We start from the raw sequence: 21,663 nt of genomic DNA, 5'->3' as shown, positions 1-21,663 counted from the left end.
AATATCTGTAGCTGGATTTGAATTCACATCTTCCTAACTCCAGGCCCAGTGTTTTCTCTACTGTGCCATCAGATGCTTCTTTAAAAAAACGCATTGTTGCTAGAATGAAAATCTAGTTTTGGAATTAGCGTCAATATTTCTTAACTGTCAAAAAGGTGTTATGTCTGCAGCTAGAAAGAAACAATATGAGTATTGTGGAAATACAATCAGGTGGATAGCATTCTGGCCCATAATAGGGAAAACATGACACCTTAGCAGATGGGAAAGGGGGATGAGGTGGACAGAGACCCAGAAATGCTCAGGAACAGCAGATAGAAAGAGCAGGGGACAGAATGGGACCTAAGATTTGAGACCAAGGGTTAATTCCTACTTTGGGGCACTGTTTCTATGTGACTTGAGATTTTCTAAGAGTGAGGGAAAACAGAAAAAGGGATGGGGGTGGTAAGGGCAAGATTTATAAAGGCAATTTAAAAAACTGGTTAGAAGAAGACCTCTTCAGAAGTTTTCACTCCATGAGGAACACAAACAGATTAAATAAGCAATAAATAAGAATAGAGACCAAAAATCAGAGACTGAATTTCCGACAAACCAGAAATAGAGAAAATTAACAAAGAGAATGCAGCAAAGAAAATCTGCATAGAAAAAGGATCAGAAAAAAAAATTTTAAGAGTTGGAATTGAGCAGAAGAGGAGAGGCTTTGAACTAATCATTTAACTGAAAGTGGAAAAAAGAAGGGAGAAAAGAGGGTTGGAAATAGATAGGAAAAAAAAATCAATAATTTACTCTAGACCTTAAAAACTTAGGAAAGGTTTGCCACAGAAGAGGAGCAAGGAGGGAGTAAAAAGGAAAAGAGTATCTTTGGGAACAGGCTGTATCAAAGGAGGTTAGGCTAAGCTATAATATTTCCCTGTATTTTTTAAAAATATGACAAAAAATGGAGGAAAATGTCAACCTAAATCTCCTAACTTTAAATGTAAAAAAACTAAAAATCCATGAAACCAAGGAGAATGGTAGAACAGATAAGGAGAAAAAACCCAACCTTCCACAATCTGCTGCTTACAAGAAACTCATGAAAAACAAAACAAAACAAAACAAAATACCCAGAATCAAAATGAGAGGCTGGAACAAAATTTACTATGCATCAAGGAAATTCAAAAAAAGCGGGAGCTGAAGTCATGCTATCAAGTATCAGGGTGAGGACAGAGATTACAGCTGTGACTTCACAGGCATAGGGAACTCCCCGGTTCTTCTACCAATATAGATCAGCATCTTCTCTACAATTTATAATCTTAGGAGAGTTGCTTTAGAGTACTGGGGAATGACGGGGAGAGGAAGTGACTTGTTTAGGGTGGTGAAGCCAACATGTGTAAAAGGCAGAGCTCAAACTCAGATTTTCTTGGGTTCAAGGCCAGCTCTCTTATCTACACTCTTCAACATTGCTTCTACAAAAAAAAACCCAAAAACCAAAACACAATAAAGATAGTAATCAACACACAGGACACAAACAAAAAACAAAGGCCTACATGGAGACAGCACACTGATGCATCACAGGTAGAACTCTGAACTAGAAACATTCTGGAAAGCAACTTGGAATTAAGTGAAAAGGAGTAATGCGAATATCCATACCCTCTGACCTATAATATTCCACTTCAAGGCATAAACACTAAAGAGGCTAATGGCATAAAGAAAGGGTTTATATATACCAAGTGAATCACAGGAGAATTATTTTGTTTCCAACAAAGAACTAGAAATGGTATAAATACTTACTGATAAAGGAATGACTAAAAACAATTATGATGTATGAGTTTAGTGGAATATTACTGTTATAAGATATGATGCAAGATGATAAATGTTGGAGAGGGTGTGGGAGTTAGAACACTAATACATTGTTGGTGGAGCTGCGAGCGCATCCAACCATTCTGGAGAGCAGTTCGGAACTATGCCCAAAGGGCTACCAAAATGTGCATACCCTTTGACCCAGCAATATCGCTTCTGGGACTGTATCCCCAAGAGATCACAGAAATGGGAAAGGGCCCCACATGCACAAAAATATGTATTTTTATTTATTTATTTATTTTTATTTATTTATTTTTGCACTTTTTGTGGTGGCCAAGAACTAGAAATCAAGGGGATGCTCATCAATTGGGGAATGGCTGAATAAATTATGGTGTATGAATGTAATAGAATACTATTGTGCTATAAGAAACGATGAACAGGAAGACTTCAGAGAGGACTGGAAAGACTTATATGATCTAATCCTGAGTGAAAGGAGCAGAACCAGGAGAACTTTGTGCACAGCAACAACCACAGTGTTTGAGAGTTTTTTCTGGCAGACTTGGAGTTTTGTAGCAATGCAAGGACTTAAAAAAAATAATTCCAATGGTCATCTAAGGCAAAATGCCTTCCACATCCAGAGAAAGATCTATGGAACTCAATTGCAGAATGTAAGAGATCATTTTTTGTGTGTGTATTGCGTTTTGGTTTGTTAGATAATTTCTCCCATTCATTTTAATTCTTCTACACAGCATGACTTTAGTGAAAGCGTATTTAATGGGAATGTGTGTATAGAACCTATATAGGATTGCATGCTCTCTCGGGGAGGGAGGACTGAAGATAGGGAGATAATAATCTAAGTTGTATAGTAGTAACTGTGGAACACTGAAAATAAATAAAATTAATTTTAAAAAAGATATGATGCATATGATGAATACAGATAAATATAAAAAGACACATTATTTGATGAAAGAAGAAATCTAAAGACATCAATATATGTGAATACATATATACTTATCAATAAACACACACACAAAACAATCAAAACTCAATGCTGTAAAATTATAATGATCAAGCCTGGCCTCAAAGAAGAGGTGAGAGAAAGCCATTTGTCCTGTTTCACTGTAGAGGTGGAGGACCACAGGTATCGAACATTGAATATAACATCAGAATTTTTTGTTTTGCTGGTTAATTTTTTCTGAATTTTGTTTTTCTTCTCTTTTTATTCCTTATTCTATGATATGGTTTTCTGAAAGAAGATTGAGTGAGAGATGCAAGGTGATATAAAAGAGATAGCAACAAAAATTTATTTTAAAAAATTAAAGGAATAAGAAGAGCAAAGAAAAACCAAGATTATCTCCCCATGCAATGGTTTACTTAAAGAAGCCTAAGGAATCTACAACATAAAAACTGATACAAATGACTGATAGTTTAAATAAAATAGATGGATACAAAATCTTTGACTTTTTTACCTATATTATTACTGAAATACAGGAAGAACTAGTCATAGAAATTCCACTTAATATGACAACAAAATGCATTCAGTATCTGGAAATAGATCACAAAAGATTTTATGATAATAGTTCTTATAGAAATAGAAATGGATCATTCATGAACATTTACTGTCTACAAATATTCAAGTCTTCTATTTGTTGGTTTGTTTTTTTTAAGAGCACCAAAAACTACATGACAGATTTAATTCTGGCCCAGATAATTATAGGATTTTGTTACTGGAAATGTACCTAGTGGCAATCTAGTCCAATGCATTCACAAAAGGAATTCCTACCATAATATCAGAGAAGTGGTCAACCAGCCTCTGCTTGAAGACTTTCAGTGAAAGGAAATTGATGACTTCCTGAGGAAACCCATCCATCTAGTTTAAATAGTGCTAAGTGCTAGAAAGATTCTCTTGACCTCAAAGTTTAAATTTGCCTATTTGCAATTTCTATCTATTATTTTAATTCTGTCCTCTGGAGCCAGAGAAGTTTGATCCCTCTTTCACAAGACAAGCCTCCAAATACTCTAAGACAGCTACCATTTGCCCCTGAGCCTTCTTTTCTCTAGACTCAATAATCTGGTTTTATTTTTCATGTGATCCTCATATCACATTAACTTCAAGCCCCTCAACATCCTAGCTGCCTTCTACTGAATGCTCCTCAGCTTGTCAATTCCCTTCCTCAACTATGGTTCCTCAAAATGAAATGATGTATATTTAACAGATATTTTTACATAAGCTGCTATCTGAAATGCCTCCCCATTCTTTCCTTGTGGAGTTGATTTCCAGTCTCATCCAATTCTCTGTGATGCCATTTTGGTGTTTCATTCCCAAAGATCCTGAAGTGATTTGCCATTTCCTTCTCCAGTTCATTTTACAGATGAGGAAACTGAGGCAAACAGAGTTAACTGACTTGCCCAGGCTCACAGTAAGTGTCTGAGGCTGGACTTGAACTCATGAAGATAAATCTTCCTGATTCTAACCCAGTGCTTTATCCACTGCAGCCCTGGTGGCATGGCATATAGTGTGGCAGGCCTGGAATCAAGAAGACCTGAGTTCAAACCTAGCTTCAGACACGTACTAGTTGTGTGACCCTCAGCAAGTCACTTCACCTATTTGCCTCAGTTTCCTCATCTATAAAATGAATTGGAGAAGGAAATGGCAAACCAAAAGAAAAAAAAAACCAAACAAACCCAAATGGGGTCATGAAAAGTCAGATACAACCGAAACAATTGAACAACAACAAATTTACAGTTATTGCTACTACATTTCATCTTATTAGACTGAAACCAATGTTCTTGTCAAGATCTGTCATCTAGCAGCTTGGCACTCCCAAACTTTCTGTCATTCACAAATTTGATGAAGGTTCTATCTGGTACTTTCTCCAAGATCCCAATAAAAATGTTAAACACTACAAGCCTAACCATGGATTATTGAGGTAATCTACTAACAAACCATTCAATCAATTTTCAATGCAACTAATTATACCATAGTCTAGCCCACATCTCTCCAGCTTTTCCCCAAGAATAATATGAAACAAAGATAGCAGAAATCCTTAGAGAGTGGTTTCATTGGCACCCTAGACCACTCTACATCCTGACCAAAGTCTCATTCTTCTGAACAAGGTATAATAGCTATCCAGAGTCAAGTTGCAATTATAGTTTCATGCCATGAAGTCTCACTTACACCAATTAAGTGAAACTGATCCCCTTGTATTACACAACTTTTACTTCATCTTGTTTATTTCCTACACTTTGGGCATTTACATTTGATAATTGAGACTGCTTATCTACGAATATCGAAATGCTTTCCAATCACTTAGGTTTTCTTTTATTTCTGGAAACCTATTTTGTAGTTATACTTAAATGAGGCTAATACCAGTTCTATTGTCTATTATCTTGCCAAAATCTCTGAATCTTGATTGTGATTACTCAGCAATCCTATGTGCCAGTTCAAGACTTCTTCACACTTACGAAGTGTGTGGAAAACCTAATTTAAATCTGCATTATATAAAACGTGTTTTTACTCTGAATTTTCTATGAATCAGTCTTGGTATAGGTTCACTTGAAAATGCTAACTGCATGGTATTGATATTATTTCAAAAACTATAAAGGGGAAAGCATTTACATAAGTCAGTTTCATTCATCAAGATTGTCTCATGCACTATCATCTGAAGCTCATCAAATGGGCAAATTAATCCCCAATTATTATTCATCATAACACTTGTAAAATAGAAGCCTTGAGAGCAAGTCTTTTTGGTCCACATCCTACAATTTGTTCAACGACTGGAACTCCTACCAAAGTTGATTAGTGTTCTGGGAGCAGAGTAATTTGCAGGATTAGTGTGTTAAAATAGGGAAGTATAATTAGTACCCTTCCTTCCAAACAATTTTAAAATGTCAAATAGTTTTCTTATTATGGATATAGCTTCTATTTTTAGTTTCAACACCATGACACTTGCAAAAATAACAAAATAAAAAAGCTATACTTGATACTAGAAGGATAACAAGAAGTCGCCTTAAACTCTCATAAGGACAGCATAAAGAATGCCATCTGAGTCACACACAGATAGTTCGGGAAAGAGGTAATGCTTCTATAAAGAGAAGAAAACCTCCCATGCTCCACATGCTTATTTTAAAGTGTTGCCGTGAGAAGCTAACATTTTAGAAAATGCTTAATGCCTAGCCCATGAGAAATTTTTGGGAAAGTTGCCGAGACTATAAATGAAATCACTAAAACCCTCTAACCATATTCTCCAAAAAGCAGCTGGAATTTTGTAATTTAGTATCACAGTGCAAGCAGAAAAGCACACACCCCAAATTCACAACACTCAATTATTCCTTCCTCACTACTGCTAAACCTAAAACACTTTTGTTACCATAGCGTGTACAATAGAAAAATCAAGCAGCAAGGTTGATTTTGTTGATACCTGTCAGGGAAAATTTACTACTTAACAGTTTCTGCAATGAATATCATGTTCTTTGGTACTTACCAACTTTTCCCATGGAACACTTGCAAATTCATCAGTTTCCAAAATAGTCAAAGAAAATATTAATGGACATTTAGAACAAACTCAAAGATCAAGTTTAGAATGTCACAGAATTAAAAAAGCAATGGATGGCAGTGCAGGATAAAATAAAAGACATAGAAAATAGATCAAAAAGTTCCAATAAAGTTATTTGAATCCTTGAAAGCATGAAAAAAAGAAAAAAATGGATCCCATGTTAGAAGAAAAATTTCCCAAACAAGTAAAAGGCATGACTATAGAAATAAAAATAAGTAAGATAAAAATCACAGGATAACCACAGTTGGTAAAGTAGAAAGATAGTTGGATTTAAGAGTTATGAAAGCCAGGGTTCAATTCTGCCTTAAGACAAAGAAACAGGAAATCCTTAGAGAGTGGTCCCAACAACGCCCCACACCCCACTGCCCCCTGGGCACCCCACGCCTACCTGAGCCATGGTGAGGCACAAAAGTGCCAAATTTTGGAGCTTCCCTTAGCTTCCCACAAGTGATCATGCAGGCCCATAAACCCCATCCATCTGCCTAGCATAAGGGGAGGTTCCCAACGTTTCAACTTTAACAGCCTAGCTGACTCCTTCAAGAGACTGCCCAGCTTCTCCAAAAAATCCTCCCCTCTCCTCCACCTCCTCTATGCCTCTGATAGGTCAACCCACAGACTGTCTTTTGCCTTGTTTTGTATCCCCCAGGGCCTAGCACAATGTCTGGCACATAGTACATGCTTAATAAATGTTTACTGATTGACTGCTTTTGCTTTAACTCATCTGTGCTTCCAACTTCCCCACTGAGCTCTACTCAATAAAGAGTTATAATCATTAAAAACAAGAGCTATGCTAGTCAGATACCTTTCTTGTACTGGGACAAGACCTAAGTTGAAGACAAAATCCAGTTGAATTTCTAAAACTTACTATAACCTTGAATTAGTCACAATCACTCTCTGCTTCAATTTTCTCATCTATAAATGAGAGACTTGGACCAGATCTCTAAGGTCTCTTCCAGTTCTACACCCATAATCCTAAATACAAGATGCTACCCAATGTGGCAAACTTGAGCTTGATAATAAAAGCTGATAAATACAACACTAAAAATTATACTACCAACTGACGTAGATACTAAAACAAGCAACAAAATTTAGCAAATAAAATAGAAAAAAAGATTACATGCAAGAAGTCTAAATTCAAATAGGAATTAAACCCACGAACCTGAGCAATTTTATCAGGAAAACATAACACATCAAGTGGAAAACATAAAAATGTGAAATATACTGAGGAAAAAAGAATTCAACAAAACAGTAAGTATCCTTTCCTTTTTCAGTTTTGCGAGGGCAAGGGACTATCTGAGAACAACATCTGGCACCTAGTAGACATTTAATAAATGTTTACAGAATGATTAGGAATGAGAAATTTTTCTTAAAAACAATAATAAAATGTACTTGAAATTCAAAGTTAACATTATATGCGGTGTAGGGTTCAAGAAAGAATGGGGAGGTAGCTTGCTATAATGGAAAGTGCCCAGCAATGAGATTCACAATATAAAGAATCCCAGTTCTGCAATTCAGAACTATGCCCCAAGGGCTATAAAAATGTGCATACCCTTTGATCTGGCAATACCACTTCCAGGTCTATGTCCCAAAGAGATCATACAAATGGGAAAAGGACCCACATGTACAAAAATATTTATAGCAGCTCTTTTTGTGGTGGCAAAGAATTGGAAATTGAGAGAATGACCATCAGTTGGGGAATGGCTGAACAAGCTGTGGTATATGAATGTAATGGAATACTATTGTGCTATAAGAAATGATGAACAGGCGGACTTCAGAAAAACCTGGAAAGACCTGAATGAACTGATGCTGAGTGAAGTGAACAGAACCAGGAGAAAACTGTACACAGTAGCAGCCACCATGTGTGATGGCTAACTTTGGTAAACTTACCTCTTCTTAGCAATGCAAGGGTCTAAGACAACTCCAAAGAACTCATGATGGGAAAATGCAGTACATGTACAGAAAAAAGAACTGTGGAATCTGAATGCATATTATTTGTTTTCTCTTTTTTCTTGTTTGTTTCTTTTTTCTTGTGCTTTCTCCCATAGGTTCTAATTTTTCTCTACAATATGATTAATGTAAAAATATGTTCAATATGAATGTATTTACAGAGCCTATATCAAATTACATGCTCTCTTGGGGTGGGAGAGGGGAGAGATGGAGAGAAAATTTGGAACTCAAAATCTTATGGAAGTGAAAGTTGACAGCTAAAAATAATTAAAATTTTTTTAAAAATTAAAAAAAGAAACTATAGTCATCTGTAAAGAATGACAGTGAAAATTATAATGATTGTGAACTCTGCTAGGGAAAGTTCATGAGTTACACTCTTTTCCTAACAAAACAGCTCAAGTGAAAATTATTAAAAAAAAAAAGAATCCCCGTTTTGATACCTACTACTACCACTACTACTACTAGCTAATATTTATACTACACTTATTATGTGCCAAGTACTTTGCTAAGCACTTTACAATTATTATCTCAGAGGTAGATAACAATCCCCAGACACTTGCCATCTCTAAACCTCAGTTTAACCAATGTATGAAATGGAAAGCACGCCACATGCTACATCCTATTTCACTGGGTTGCTCTGAGAGGAAAAAAACTGGTAACTTTAAAGTATCATATAAACGTGAGCTGCTATTGTACAAAACAGCGAAATATTAGAAGCGTTTTCACCAAAAGCAGCACAAAATACAGGTGCCCATTCCGGCCACTTTGATTTGACGTAGTATGAGAGCAGGGGCGGCATCATTCTACTAAAAATAAACTTTAGGGTCAGAAAAAATCTGAGTTCAAAGTCTCACCACCTCCCAATGCACCAGGTAATTCTCTAAGAAGATAAGCTGTAAAACAACTGCAGATTTGCATTCAGGGAAGGAGTTTCCTTATTGGAGTTTCTTTATATCAATGAAATTAAAAGCTCCCTTCAAAAATACTAGAAATGTTGGAGGGGGGAGAACTCACAAGGGAAGAAGTGAAAATGATTTTCATCAAAAAAATCTTTAAAAAATCAAAATATCATTCTTGGCAGTTTGCAACTAAAATTCAATTCCAAAAATATATTAAGCCCTTTTAATGTCCAAGGCACTTTACTAGGCAGTCGGGATATGAAGACTGACAAAAAGAAAAAGCCCCACTCTGAAGTAGTTCTTATGTCAATTAGAGACAAAACACATAAACAACTATGCATATTATGAGGAAGAGTGAGGAAGAAGAAATACTAACAACTGAGGCAATTAGGTTAGAAACCACAGAGAAAGAGCCAGATTCTGAGTTTGGCCCTTAAAAAGAGATGAAGAAAAGGAATGCATTCTAGACATGGAGGATTACTACTCATCTATAAATACAGAGAGGCAAAGGACAAAAAAGGGACAAAAAGTTTTCAGAGGAAAACTAAGAGTTCAGTTTGACTAGAATTTATCAAGAGGAGAAGTATAAAATAAGGTTGGAAAGGTAAATAGAAGCCAGATTGTAGAAGGTTTTAAATATGAACCTAAGTTCTTATTTTATTTCACAGACCAGTGGTTGTCATCCTAGGGAAGGCAGTTTCTATTGAGAGGATTCATAATCTTGGAGAAAGCAGTTTCATTGTTGAGTTGGAAGACAGGTTTCTAAGGCTTAACAAGAGAAGCTACTGAGGAAGTAAAGGTCACAGTGTATCTTGTGTATTCTTCCTAGGAGTTCCCACGTGAAAGGAAAAAGAGATACAAAATTATAGTTTAAGCGGGTAGCAGATCAAGGGAGGGTTAAGGATGGGTTAGACCCAAGTCTTGGCAAAACAACCAGTTGACTCCACTAACAGAAATTCACACTTTTATAAAATATATTCGTATATTTAAATACCCTTTTCTATTCCTCTTTGTAAACTGTTAATGTTTGTTAAATTCACAACAAGAATGTAAAAAATTTAAATAATTTTAATTTTTAAAAATAATGAACCATTTATTGGGGCAGGAAAAGAAATAATGATGCAACAAATTCCTATATTAAACAAAAAAGGCTGACCTTGGCAAGGAAATGGGTTGTATCTTCCTCAATCAATCAACAAGAATTTGCTACTATGTTATCACATTAATATAGCAAATGGCATAATATATCATATTAATAGATAATAACATAATATCTAAATTAATTTATTGTTATTCTTTATTATTACTGTCGACTACCTGTCAGGCATTGGGATAGACACTAAAGATACTAAGACAAATTGAAACAATCCCTGTCTGCACATTGTAATCTGTACAGGTTGCTAACATGTAAAGCATGTTTTATAGGTGATTGCGTATGTGCATATATGTGACACACAAAATAATTATGAGATAATTAAATAGGTATGTGTGTATATATATTATATGTATGCAACATTATATGAACATTATTTAGGATTTAGGGGAAAGTATAAGTGAATTCTGTTTAGGGCATCAGTTTAGGATGCCTAAAGGACATCTATTTTGAAATGTTCAATAGGCAAATGGTAATCCAGAACTAGAGTTCAGGAGAGAAATTAGGGTTGAATCTGAGATTGATGTTCATTGCAATGATAATTGCTGATGAGGCCATCTAGTAAATATAGGCAGAAAAGAAGAAAGGGATTAAGAGTCTTGGGGGATGGTGGACAGAGGAATACCCCCAAGTTGTAGAGATGATACAGATGATGTTTTAGCAAAGGAATTCAATAAGGACAATTAATCAAAGACAAAAAGAGAGAGTAGTAAGAATCCAGAGAGAAGACAGTATCCAGGAAGAAAGGTTGGTAAACTGTCAAATGCTGTAGAGAGGTTAAAAAAAGAGGATTATGAAAAGGTAATCATATTTTACAATTAAGAGATAAATGGTAATAAAAAAGGGACATGTAGAGAAGTATGTCTTGGCTATCAGTAATGGTGGATATATTAGTTTGCTGTTCTGCTTAAATGTTTCTTTCCTAATAGGGAAGGTTTGTTTGTGGTTTGTTTTTGTTTTTTAACATTGGAAAGAGCCAATGATGTTTTAAAAAATTATTTTAAAAATGTCTGCAAATCTATTCCATTTCTTATTCATCTATCCTCCTAGTTTTACCTACAAATGCTCCCAGGATAAACTGGCTAAGTCTCAAACCAAGCTTTCTAAAAGTTCATTTTTCACCTCCATCACATTTTTGCTGAGACAATACTGTTCATAATCTTATATTCTCCTCCTCTATGTTTTCCAAAAGAGTTTGTAATCTAATTCATTTTTGGCATCAGGAGGCACATTTTTCTGTTTGCTAAAGCCATCAAAAAAGTATTTACTAGGTAGGGTAGTTTCTGAGCTCTTTCAGCCTCAATGCTGATAATAAAAACCTTTATTCTCATCCATTTCCCATTTTTCATTGTCAAAAGCTTGTTTAAACAGATAAAGTTAGAGTTGTATTTATGTGCAGTATTCTCATCTTTGGTTTATCTTCTAATTTGGTATACTGATTTTTATTAATCCAAATACACAATAACAGTTTATTTTAAAATAAAACCAATATAGTTAACTAATCATTCTTAGTTTTTTAAGAGAGTCAGTTTCACTTTTTGTTAAGTTGTTTGGTGAATACCACATCCGCTGTCTCCAACCTACTTGCTGAAGAATGTATTGGTGAAGTAGGATCAAAACTGTATACCTAAAACTGAAAGGCAGTATTGTTTGCAACGGAAAAACACTAATTGTTTTCCCAGGATAAATAGGGGTAAAGTAAGGATATGATTATCTGACAGTTCTTCTACAAGCTATCATAATAAGCAAACAAAAGCATAAAACATCAGTAAGAAGAAGGCAAAATAATCCTTATTTACTGATAAGATGAAGATACGCTTAGAAAATCCCAAAGAATCGATGAACAAAATTAACAAATGACTGACAGCTTCCATGAGGTAACAAAATTTTTAAAAAGACATTACACAAAAGCCACCAAAATTCCTACTATAACCAAAAAAGGAAGAAAAAAAAGAGAAATTGAAGAGAAATTGTCTTAAAATAACTACACACACTAGGTATTAACCCATCAAGATGCAATATTTTTGCAAATAAAAGTATAAAACACTTGACAGAAATAAATGGAGATCGAAATAAATGCAGAGAGACTCACTACCCATGACTGGGCTACAGCCATGTAATAAAATGATAATATTTTCTAAATTAAAGAATTTAGAACTCTAGTAGTCAAACTACCAAGAGAATACTTCAATAAAATAGACAAAAATAACAAAATTCATTTGGAAGAACCTCAGGGGTTTAGGATCTCAAAGGAAATCAGAAGGGAAAAGGATGAAGAAAGAGGGCACAGCATTAGCTGACTTCAAGCTATAACATAAAGCAGCAGTAACCAAACCTACTTAGTACCGATAATAGTCTATTAGATCATCAGCTCCTGGAGGGCAGGGACTGTGGTTTGCCCTTTATTTGTATCCTCTATGCTTAACATAGCACATAACAGTTACTTAATAAATCCTAGTTTACTGACTAAAAGCAGGAAAACAGAAGTGGAACATATTAGCAAGAAAAAACAGGAGCATCTGAATCAGTCAACAAAAATTTATTTTATTTATTGTCTTACCATGGGCCAGCCCCTATGTGAGGTGCTAGAGAAACAAAAACAAAAATGAAATAATCTCTACCCTCAAAGAGCTTACATTCCAACATAAATTACTGAAAAAAGGACTCACTTTTTTTGAGAATTACTAGGAAAACTTAAGGAATTCTGGCACATATAAGGTTAAACTAAGATCATAAACCATATACCACAGTAAGTTCAAAATGAAAAGGTAACTTTAAAATATATATGGTCACACCATTAAAAATGAGAAGAGAAGAAAATCAGGTACTTTTCACAACTACGGCTAAGGAAAAAAATGTTACAAATTAAAGGAGAAATAGAAGAAATTACAAATAGACGATTTTGACTACATAAACAAAAAGACTTTTGCAAAAATAAAATCAAGACAATTAGAAGAAAATGGTAGAATGAGAAAACAGTATATCACTATTAAAAGTCTTATAGCTAAAATATACAAAGATTGGAACAAATAATAAAGCTCAAGAGTCACTCTCCAATAGAGAAGTCATTGAAAGATGCAAATAAATAGTTTAGCTTCTAAAGAATTGTAAGCTACAAATGGCCACATGAAACATGTTTCAATTCACCATTGGTGAGAGTTAAATTAAATTAAAACATCTGAGTTTTCATCTCATACCAATGGAAACTGGCAGAGATGACAAGAAATGGGAAGAGTAAAGACTGTGGGAAGACAGACATATTATTATACTATTGGTGGAGCTGTGAAGTGGTCCAATTATACTGTATATTAATTTGGAATGACGTAAGAAGCGAAACTATACTTTACACATGCTCTTTGACTTAGTCATCTCCCAAATAGGAGTACATCCAAAAAAAGAGATGCAACATACCAAAATATCCCTTTTGTGGTGGTAAATAACTAGAAATAAAGTGGGCATCTACTGATTGAGGAATAGTCAAAAAAACTATGGAGTATAAAATGTAATGTGTTGCACTGTGCAGAAATGATGGGAAAAGATGATGAATAAAGAGCCAGCCACAGAGTCAGAAAGAGTTTCCCTCTATCCCAGGTCCAGACTCCCTCCCATCAGGCCCAAAAGAAAAAAAATGAAGAATTCAGAAAATCATGAAGATTTCTATGAATTGATATAATGACATAAGCTGAACTAAGAAAACAATATACATAATGACAACAACTAAATGAGGAAGCCCAATGTTGAGTAACTGAAAAATCAATAAAAGTCTTAGGAGAGCAAATAATGAGACATACCTACCCTCTCACAATAGAAAAGCTTTTAGGACAGAACACCGTATACTTTCCCTGATGTAGTCATTACATCAGGTATTTCTGCTTAATTGTTTTTCGTTGTCCCAAGAAAGGATTTAATCTGGAGAGGGTCTGAAATAACAGGGTCATCAAAACTGACAGCAACAGTACAAACATTTTCAGTAATGCACAGGATCACACATTTAAACCCAGAAGGTTCCTCAGAGGACATCTGGTCCTTCATTTGACATATGATGGAACTGAAGCACAGAAAGGTCAACTTGCCCAAGGTCATACATACAGTAATTAACTGACAGGGGTACAAGGTGAACCCAGGTCCTAACTCCAAAGTCACAGTCTAATGTTGCCACTTAGTTCACCAAGCCATGAATTCAGGACATCCTGAATCATCTGTTGGAGAATTTGTAAATAGACTAAAAAAAAATCTGTCGATTCATGGCACGTTTTTTCACTCTGCACCCTTTTATGGCCTGAATAACTCAATGAACCCATCTCTTTATTTCAACTCTCTGAGAATCTAGATTCCACCCTTCCATGGAGTCAAATCCCTCCTCTGGCTTCACTTTCCTCTCCATCCTAGAGTTAACCAATTCAACTCCATTCCATTCTAGACCTTCATAGTTGATGTCATCAGACCACCACAACAAATCAATATAAAAACCATTTCACATTTTGCCCATGGGGTTCTACCAACTTGAGTGCATGACACAAGGATTTATGTGACTCCTCAATGGCTAATGAAGACAAGTGTGGATGATACAAACTCGTCAGAGGTACTGCTCTGTCCAGATACCCTTACCTGAATCTTACTGAAGACCTTGACATACAGAAATCTGAGAAGACTGGTCCAAAGCAGAGGTCAACAAACTATGATCGGAAGGCCATAGTTTGCTGACCTCTGGCCTAAAGCATTGAAAAAGGTCACTTTTTTCCAAGATTCTATCAAATAAATGAAAAGAAAGGATACTCCAGGAATGTGGGAGAGCCTTCAGGCAGGAGATAGAATACCAAATTCAGAGAAGAGTAAGGAGACCTGTTAGGATGGAATATAGAGTACGCAGAAGGAGTATATGAAATAAATACGGAAAGGTAGATAAAAAGCTGCCCTTATGAAGAATTTTAAATGTCAAGCTAAGAAGTTCGTATTTTAAGAAGTTTGTATTTATAAAGCAGCAAGAGAAAAGCTCTGAACTTTCTTGAGCCGGGCGAATAACATGGTCAGATCTATTTTACAGAGACAAGAACTATTTCCCAATAGGTAAGTCAAAGGATATGAAGAATCTTCAGATTTAAAAAAATGCAAATGACGAAATCATGAAAAAAATCTTTCAAATCACTAACAAAAAGAGAGAAATGCAAAATAAACTTCTGAAGTTTTACCTCACAACCAGAAAAGTGGCAAAAAGGACTAAAAAAATAATCAAAGTTAGAAAAGTCATATTACAACAAATACATGCTGGATCTGTGGAAACAATTTTGTAATATATAAGAAATTTATACCTACATACATATACATACACGTATATGTACACACACACAAGTATACAAGAAAAAACCCCTATTCTGCCTATATGTTTTGACCCATCAATCCCACTACTGGACATTTAACACCAAGACAGTCAATAATCAATTGAAGAATAGTTGAACAGGCTGGTATATAAACATAATGGAATTGTGCATCATAAGAAATCACCAAGATGATTAATTCAGAGAAACTCAGGAAGATGTGAATGAACTGCAGCAAAGTAAATATAACCAAGATGACAACATATATACATAACAATAACACTAGAAAACATCTGAACTCTGATCAATGCAATGACTAATCCTGACTCAAAAGGACTGATGGACTAATGACTAATTTAACCTTTTGAAAAAGATGAACTACATTTGCAGAATACTACTAAGACACTGTTAATTTACCCATTCCATTTGTTTTGCTTAGCTACATGTATTTTGTTGTGGGATTGGGGGGAAGGATGATTGGGAAATAACATCACCGTGGGACAGAAAGACATCAAGAAAATACTTTCTAAAAGAGTGTGTTGATGATATATAGTCATGCAGTTTCAGAATAATCTACAAGCCTTTGAACTCTTTCTTAATCTCAAACTGCATTTCCCAATACATTTTTCTCAATCCTTTCCTGTATCTACAGAGAAGTCCACAAGTATCAACCTATTTTATACTTACTTGAGAACTTGTCAAAACTAATCTTAGCTTTCTTTTCCCTCCACAATAGAAGCTGTAATTCTTTTCACCATGGTCTGTTTACTTATGCTTCTAAGAAGCACTGTAAGTTGACATAACCAGGTGTTCTATAAAATGATTTTTTTTTTTATGACCTTTGAGTAACTCAATGAACCCAACTCCTTATTTTACCTCTCTGACAACCTAGTTTCCTTCCTTCCATGTAGTCAGACCCCTGCTTTGACTTCACTTTCCTCTCAACCCTACAGTTAACCATTTCAACTCCACACTGTCCTCTTCTCTCAAATTCCTTGCATTCCTGAACCCCGTATTGTCACCACTTGCCCTTTGCCAAACTTGTAAAGAGAAGAGATTGTTCCTTTTTTTGTCTTTGTATCTTCAGCTCTCATCACAGCACCTGTCACATAGGAGGCATTCAAAAAATTTTATTGATTTATTCTTTTAGGTTTAATTGAGAGTAAAATTGTCAATTAAGATATAGTCCAATTCCTCTAGCTGTGTAATACACTGACTGTTGAAAAAAAGATTTAGGGAATTAAGAATTATAATGTTCGAAAATAGTCTAAAAATCTGGGATTCATTAGAACTCTTTTCACCACTCTCACCGTAGAAGTGAAACGGGGCAGAGGACCATTGTGTATTTTTGTCTGTTTTATTGGTCCCCATGGTCAAATAATTTATCACCTAATGGCAAACTTCTCTGTACTTAGCTAGGTTGGACCTTGGACAGCAGATATAATCTGTCACTAGTATCATATTCTGAAGTCTTTCCAGCTTAGAAGAATCTGCCAGATTTTGCACTCTGCAGGCATCCTCTTTAAGAACTCACTTCCACATTATGATGGACACTAAACTAGGGCTTCTATAAAGAAAAACTATCTATTTCCAGGCAAAATGTAGAAAAAAATAAACCAAGGAAAAAGCAAAGAAATCCCAAAAATAGAATCTATGAGTATAATTCTGTGACAAGGTAAAAGACAGACTAGAGGGTAGAAAACACCATTTTATACTTATTGTTTTGTATGCTCTCTCTATGGTACAATTTCCCCCTTACTTTAATCCCAAATCTAAGACTGGCCAGGGCTGGGATTATGTGGGTCCATGAAGTTGACTAAAATTCTAGTTTGGGAATTTATGGAAGATACAGCTAAGAAGTATCTATACAAGTGACAATCAACAACATAGAACTGACAGGCCAAAATCCAGAACCAACCAGAAAGAATGAGGAGGTAGAAGGCTAGAGGCAGAAAATGACATCAGAACTGGAAAGCAGGACTGAAACAAAATAAGGTCTGAAATGAGGTTATTGGAGCAGCCTAGACTTCAGGTATGATTTAAGCTCAACAGAACAAGAACATCCATTTGTTACACCCACATCAAGAGCTTCCCTTCACTGCCACAACCCACAGGAACTACCAATGACTATAAGAGAACAGCCCCCATTCCTAAAGCACACAATTCTCCTAGATGCTTAAAGAACTATAAAAAAGGATGAATAACATGTCAACTAAATCACTCGTTAATTAATGAGAATAGATGACAGTATAGCTAAAAGGAAAAAGTTTAGGGAAAATCTAATTAGCCTTCAGTGGGAGTTCTAAAGGGTGCATGAATAGATTTAAGGGGGGGCCATGAACCTGGACAGGAAACAATTACTTTATTTCAATAGATTAATAATTTGTTAATAATATTTAATTTAAAATAATTAACAATAACCATTAATAAAATACTAATAATTAATTCAATAAATTCATCATTATTTCAATAAGGTTTCCTGTGTAATTCTAAGCATTTCAACACATTATTCTAAAAGGGGGTCCGGAGGCTTCACCTGACTCCCAAAGGAGAACATGGCCTATAAAGGCAGGTCATGTGGAGTGGACAGTTAGGAGATGAAAATAAGCCTGAGGTTTCCTCTTTCTGGAACCATTAATAAAGTGGTGTTACTCACTTCCCACCTTGGCATAGGGATGGGGAGCAGAATTGAATGATTCCATCAGTTATGTCTGTGCTCGTCCTTCGTTGCCAAAGAAGACCAGGCCATGGGAGGAATGATGACATGACTTGACTTGACTTTGAGTGAGGGGGTGCTGTGCAGGTCACCAGCCTCACTTCTCCTCCAGAGCCATCTGAATCCAGTGACCAGATATTCATCAGGATGACTGGAGATGAGCCAGGATGAGGCAATTGGGGTTAAGTGACTTGCCCAAGGTCACACAGCTAGTGAGTGTCAGGTGTCTGAGGTGAGATTTGAACTCAGGTCCTCCTGACTCCTCCATTGGTGCTTATCCACTGCAGCACCTAGCTGCCCCTTCTATCAGTTATATTCTGAGGCTGAACTGACATAAAGACAATCAATTAGGGAACATGCTTTTCAGAATGCAGGCTGGAGCAACCTTGGAGGAGAGAATTCAAACAGGGACAGGTAGACTAGAGTGTTACTTGCAGTGAGCTGACACCTGAACCTGTAGACCCTGAAAAAGAAATAACTTTAAAAGAGATTGCTAGTACTCTGATTGATGAGATTTTATGTTTGAGGTTTTAGGAAGGAGTAACCACAGAATCATGAAATAAATCAGCTAAGGAAGACATTAAGAAACCTAAAGCCTCAGAAGGTAGAAAATGCAGAAAGACAGATGCCAGCTCAATACAGTTATTTCTAATAGAGCTGTCCATAAATAGAATTATTTAGCATAATTCTATTTATGAGATGATATTATGTGAATTATGATAATTCATTCAGGGGTAATTGAGTTTTGGAACACTGGAGAACTCCAAACAGAGTCTGTACAATGATCTGTTACAGATTTTGGAGAGGGGCTTTTTTCTTCATGTACAGTTTGGATCAGATGACTCCTGAGAGTCAATGTACATAACATCAGTGCTTGATAATTCTTGTACACAATAAAAAAATAGGAAGAATTCATTATTTTTAAAATGCTGGTGAAATAGCAAGCGTTATACTGGAAAAAAAAAATTTTAATCCTCTCTCTATACCATATACATATAAATTCCAACTGGATTATACAATTAAAAATTTTAGAAAACTATTTTTTTTAAGTTTTATCACCTTCTAAAAAGTGAATAATATATTTTATCTCAGTTGTGAAAAGCAGATACATTTTCAACATTAAATAGAAAAATTACTAAGGATACAAAAATTTGATTAAAGAAATATAAAAATGTTGTATACAATACAATTGTAAAAACACACAAGAGATTAAAAAAGATATGTCACTAATGTAACAGTTAAAAATTCAATATCCAGGGGGAGAAGCCAAGATGGCGGAGTAGAAAGACACACATATGCTAGCTCCGAAACCCAAAGCCCATAAAACATCTGTAAAGAAGAACTCCCAACAAATTCTGGAGCAGCAGAAGCCACAGAACAATGGAGCGGACCAGATTTCTGTTCCAGCGAGACCTGAAAACCTGACACGAAAGGTCCATTGCACACTGGACCTGGAGCAGAGCCTAGCCCTGCCTCGGCCACGCATCACTGAGAGGAGCAGATCCGAGCAGGCTGCAGCGACAGAATCTCCAGTGGCCTGAGCAGGTCCCTCTATCCACAGGTGACAAGGGTCAGTGAAAGTCTTTTTGGGGGGCCGAGAGGTGAGTGGGGTATCCCCATAACTCAGGGCCCCTCGGGAGGCAGCAGCAGGGGCAGCAGCAGACAGGGGCTCCCCAAGCAGGCAGGAGCTTGGTTTGGATCCATTGTTGAAGGTCTCCACATAAACCCCCTGAGGGAACTGAGCCCCGTGAGGCGGCACTGCCCCCACCCAAGAACCTGAACTTAATCTCACACTGAATAGCAGTCCCGCCCCCACCCAAAGCCCTGAGGCTGGGAAGCAGCATTTGAATCTCAGACCCCAAGCACTAGCTGGGCTGATCTGGAGGCGTGGTGGGTGTGGAAAGAAAACTCAGAAGTCAAGTCACTGGCTGGGAAAATGCCCAGAAAAGGGAAAAAAAATAAGACTACAGAAGGTTACTTTCTTGGTGAACAGATAATTCCTCCCTTCCTTTCAGATGACGAAGAACAATGCTTACCATCAGGGAAAGCCACAGAAGTCAAGGCTTCTGTATCCTACACATCCAAAATAAATACACCATGAGCTCAGGCCATGGAAGAGCTCAAAAAGGAATTTGAAAATCAAGTTAGAGAGGTGGAGGAAAAACTGGGAAGAGAAATGAGAGAGATGCAAGAAAAGCATGAAAACCAGGCCAACACCTTGCTAAAGGAGACCCCCAAAAAATGCTGAAAAAAATAACACCTTGAAAAATAGGCTAACTCAATTGGCAAAAGAGGTTCAAAAAGCCAATGAGGAGAAGAATGCTTTCAAAAGCAGAATTAACCAAATAGAAAAGGAGGTTCCAAAGCTCACTGAAGGAAATAGTTCTTTCAAAATTAGAATGGAACAGATGGAGGCTAATGACTTTATGAGAAACCAAGAAATCACAAAACAAAACCAAAAGAATGAAAAAATGGAAGATAATGTGAAATATCTCACTGGAAAAACAACTGACCTGGAAAATAGATCCAGGAGAGACAATTTAAAAATGATGGGACTACCTGAAAGCCATGATCAAAAAAAGAGCCTAGACATCATCTTTCATGAAATTATCAAGGAAAACTGCCCTGAGATTCTAGAACCAGATGGCAAAATATGTATTCAAGGAATTCACTGATCACTGCCTGAAAGAGATCCAAAAAGAGAAACTCCTAGGAACATTGTGGCCAAATTCCAGAGTTCCCTGGTCAAGGAGAAAATATTGCAAGCAGCTAGAAACAAACAATTCAAGTATTGTGGAAATACAATCAGGATAACACAAGATCTAGCAGCTTCTATATTATGGGATCAAAGGGTGTAGAATATGATATTCCAGAAGTCAAAGGAACTAGGACTAAAACCAAGAATCACCTGCCCAGCAAAACTGAGTATAATACTTCAGGGGAAAAAAATGGTCTTTCAATGAAATTGGGGACTTTCAAGCATTCTTGATGAAAACACCACAGCTGAAAAGAAAATTTGACTTTCAAACACAAGAATGAAGAGAAGCATGAAAAGGTAAACAGCAAAGAGAAGTGATAAGGGACTTACAAAAGTTGAACTGTTTACATTCCTACATGGAAAGAAAATATTTATAACTCTTGAAACTTTTCAGTATCTGGGTAGTGGGTGGGATTACACACACACACATGCACACACACACACAGACACACACACACGCACACACACATGCGCACACACACACAGAGACAGAGAGCACAGAGTGAATTGAATAGGATGGGATCATATCTTAAAAAAAATGAA

The 21,663-nt window shown here is 36.1% G+C and overlaps 1 protein-coding gene across 3 annotated transcripts in view; it reads right to left on the bottom strand.

Moving 5' to 3' along the window:
• The window catches only part of PTPN3 (protein tyrosine phosphatase non-receptor type 3), a 302,221-nt gene that overhangs the window by 202,353 nt on the left and 78,205 nt on the right, over window positions 1-21,663 (bottom strand). Inside the window, exon 1 of one of the 3 annotated variants that reach the window (XM_072596699.1) lies at window positions 6,721-7,488. The exons of the other annotated variants lie outside the window; for them this stretch is intronic. Coding sequence (XP_072452800.1) covers window positions 6,721-6,787 — 67 coding nt within the window. The 5' untranslated portion in view covers window positions 6,788-7,488. Of the gene's footprint in view, window positions 1-6,720; window positions 7,489-21,663 lie in introns of those variants that run through there. 3 annotated transcript variants of the gene reach the window in all.

This window comes from Notamacropus eugenii, chromosome 3, assembly GCF_028372415.1.
Source record: "Notamacropus eugenii isolate mMacEug1 chromosome 3, mMacEug1.pri_v2, whole genome shotgun sequence".
Classification (NCBI taxonomy): domain Eukaryota; kingdom Metazoa; phylum Chordata; class Mammalia; order Diprotodontia; family Macropodidae; genus Notamacropus; species Notamacropus eugenii.
Note: the sequence above shows the minus strand (reverse complement) of the source record. Positions and strands in the feature narration are given on the sequence as shown.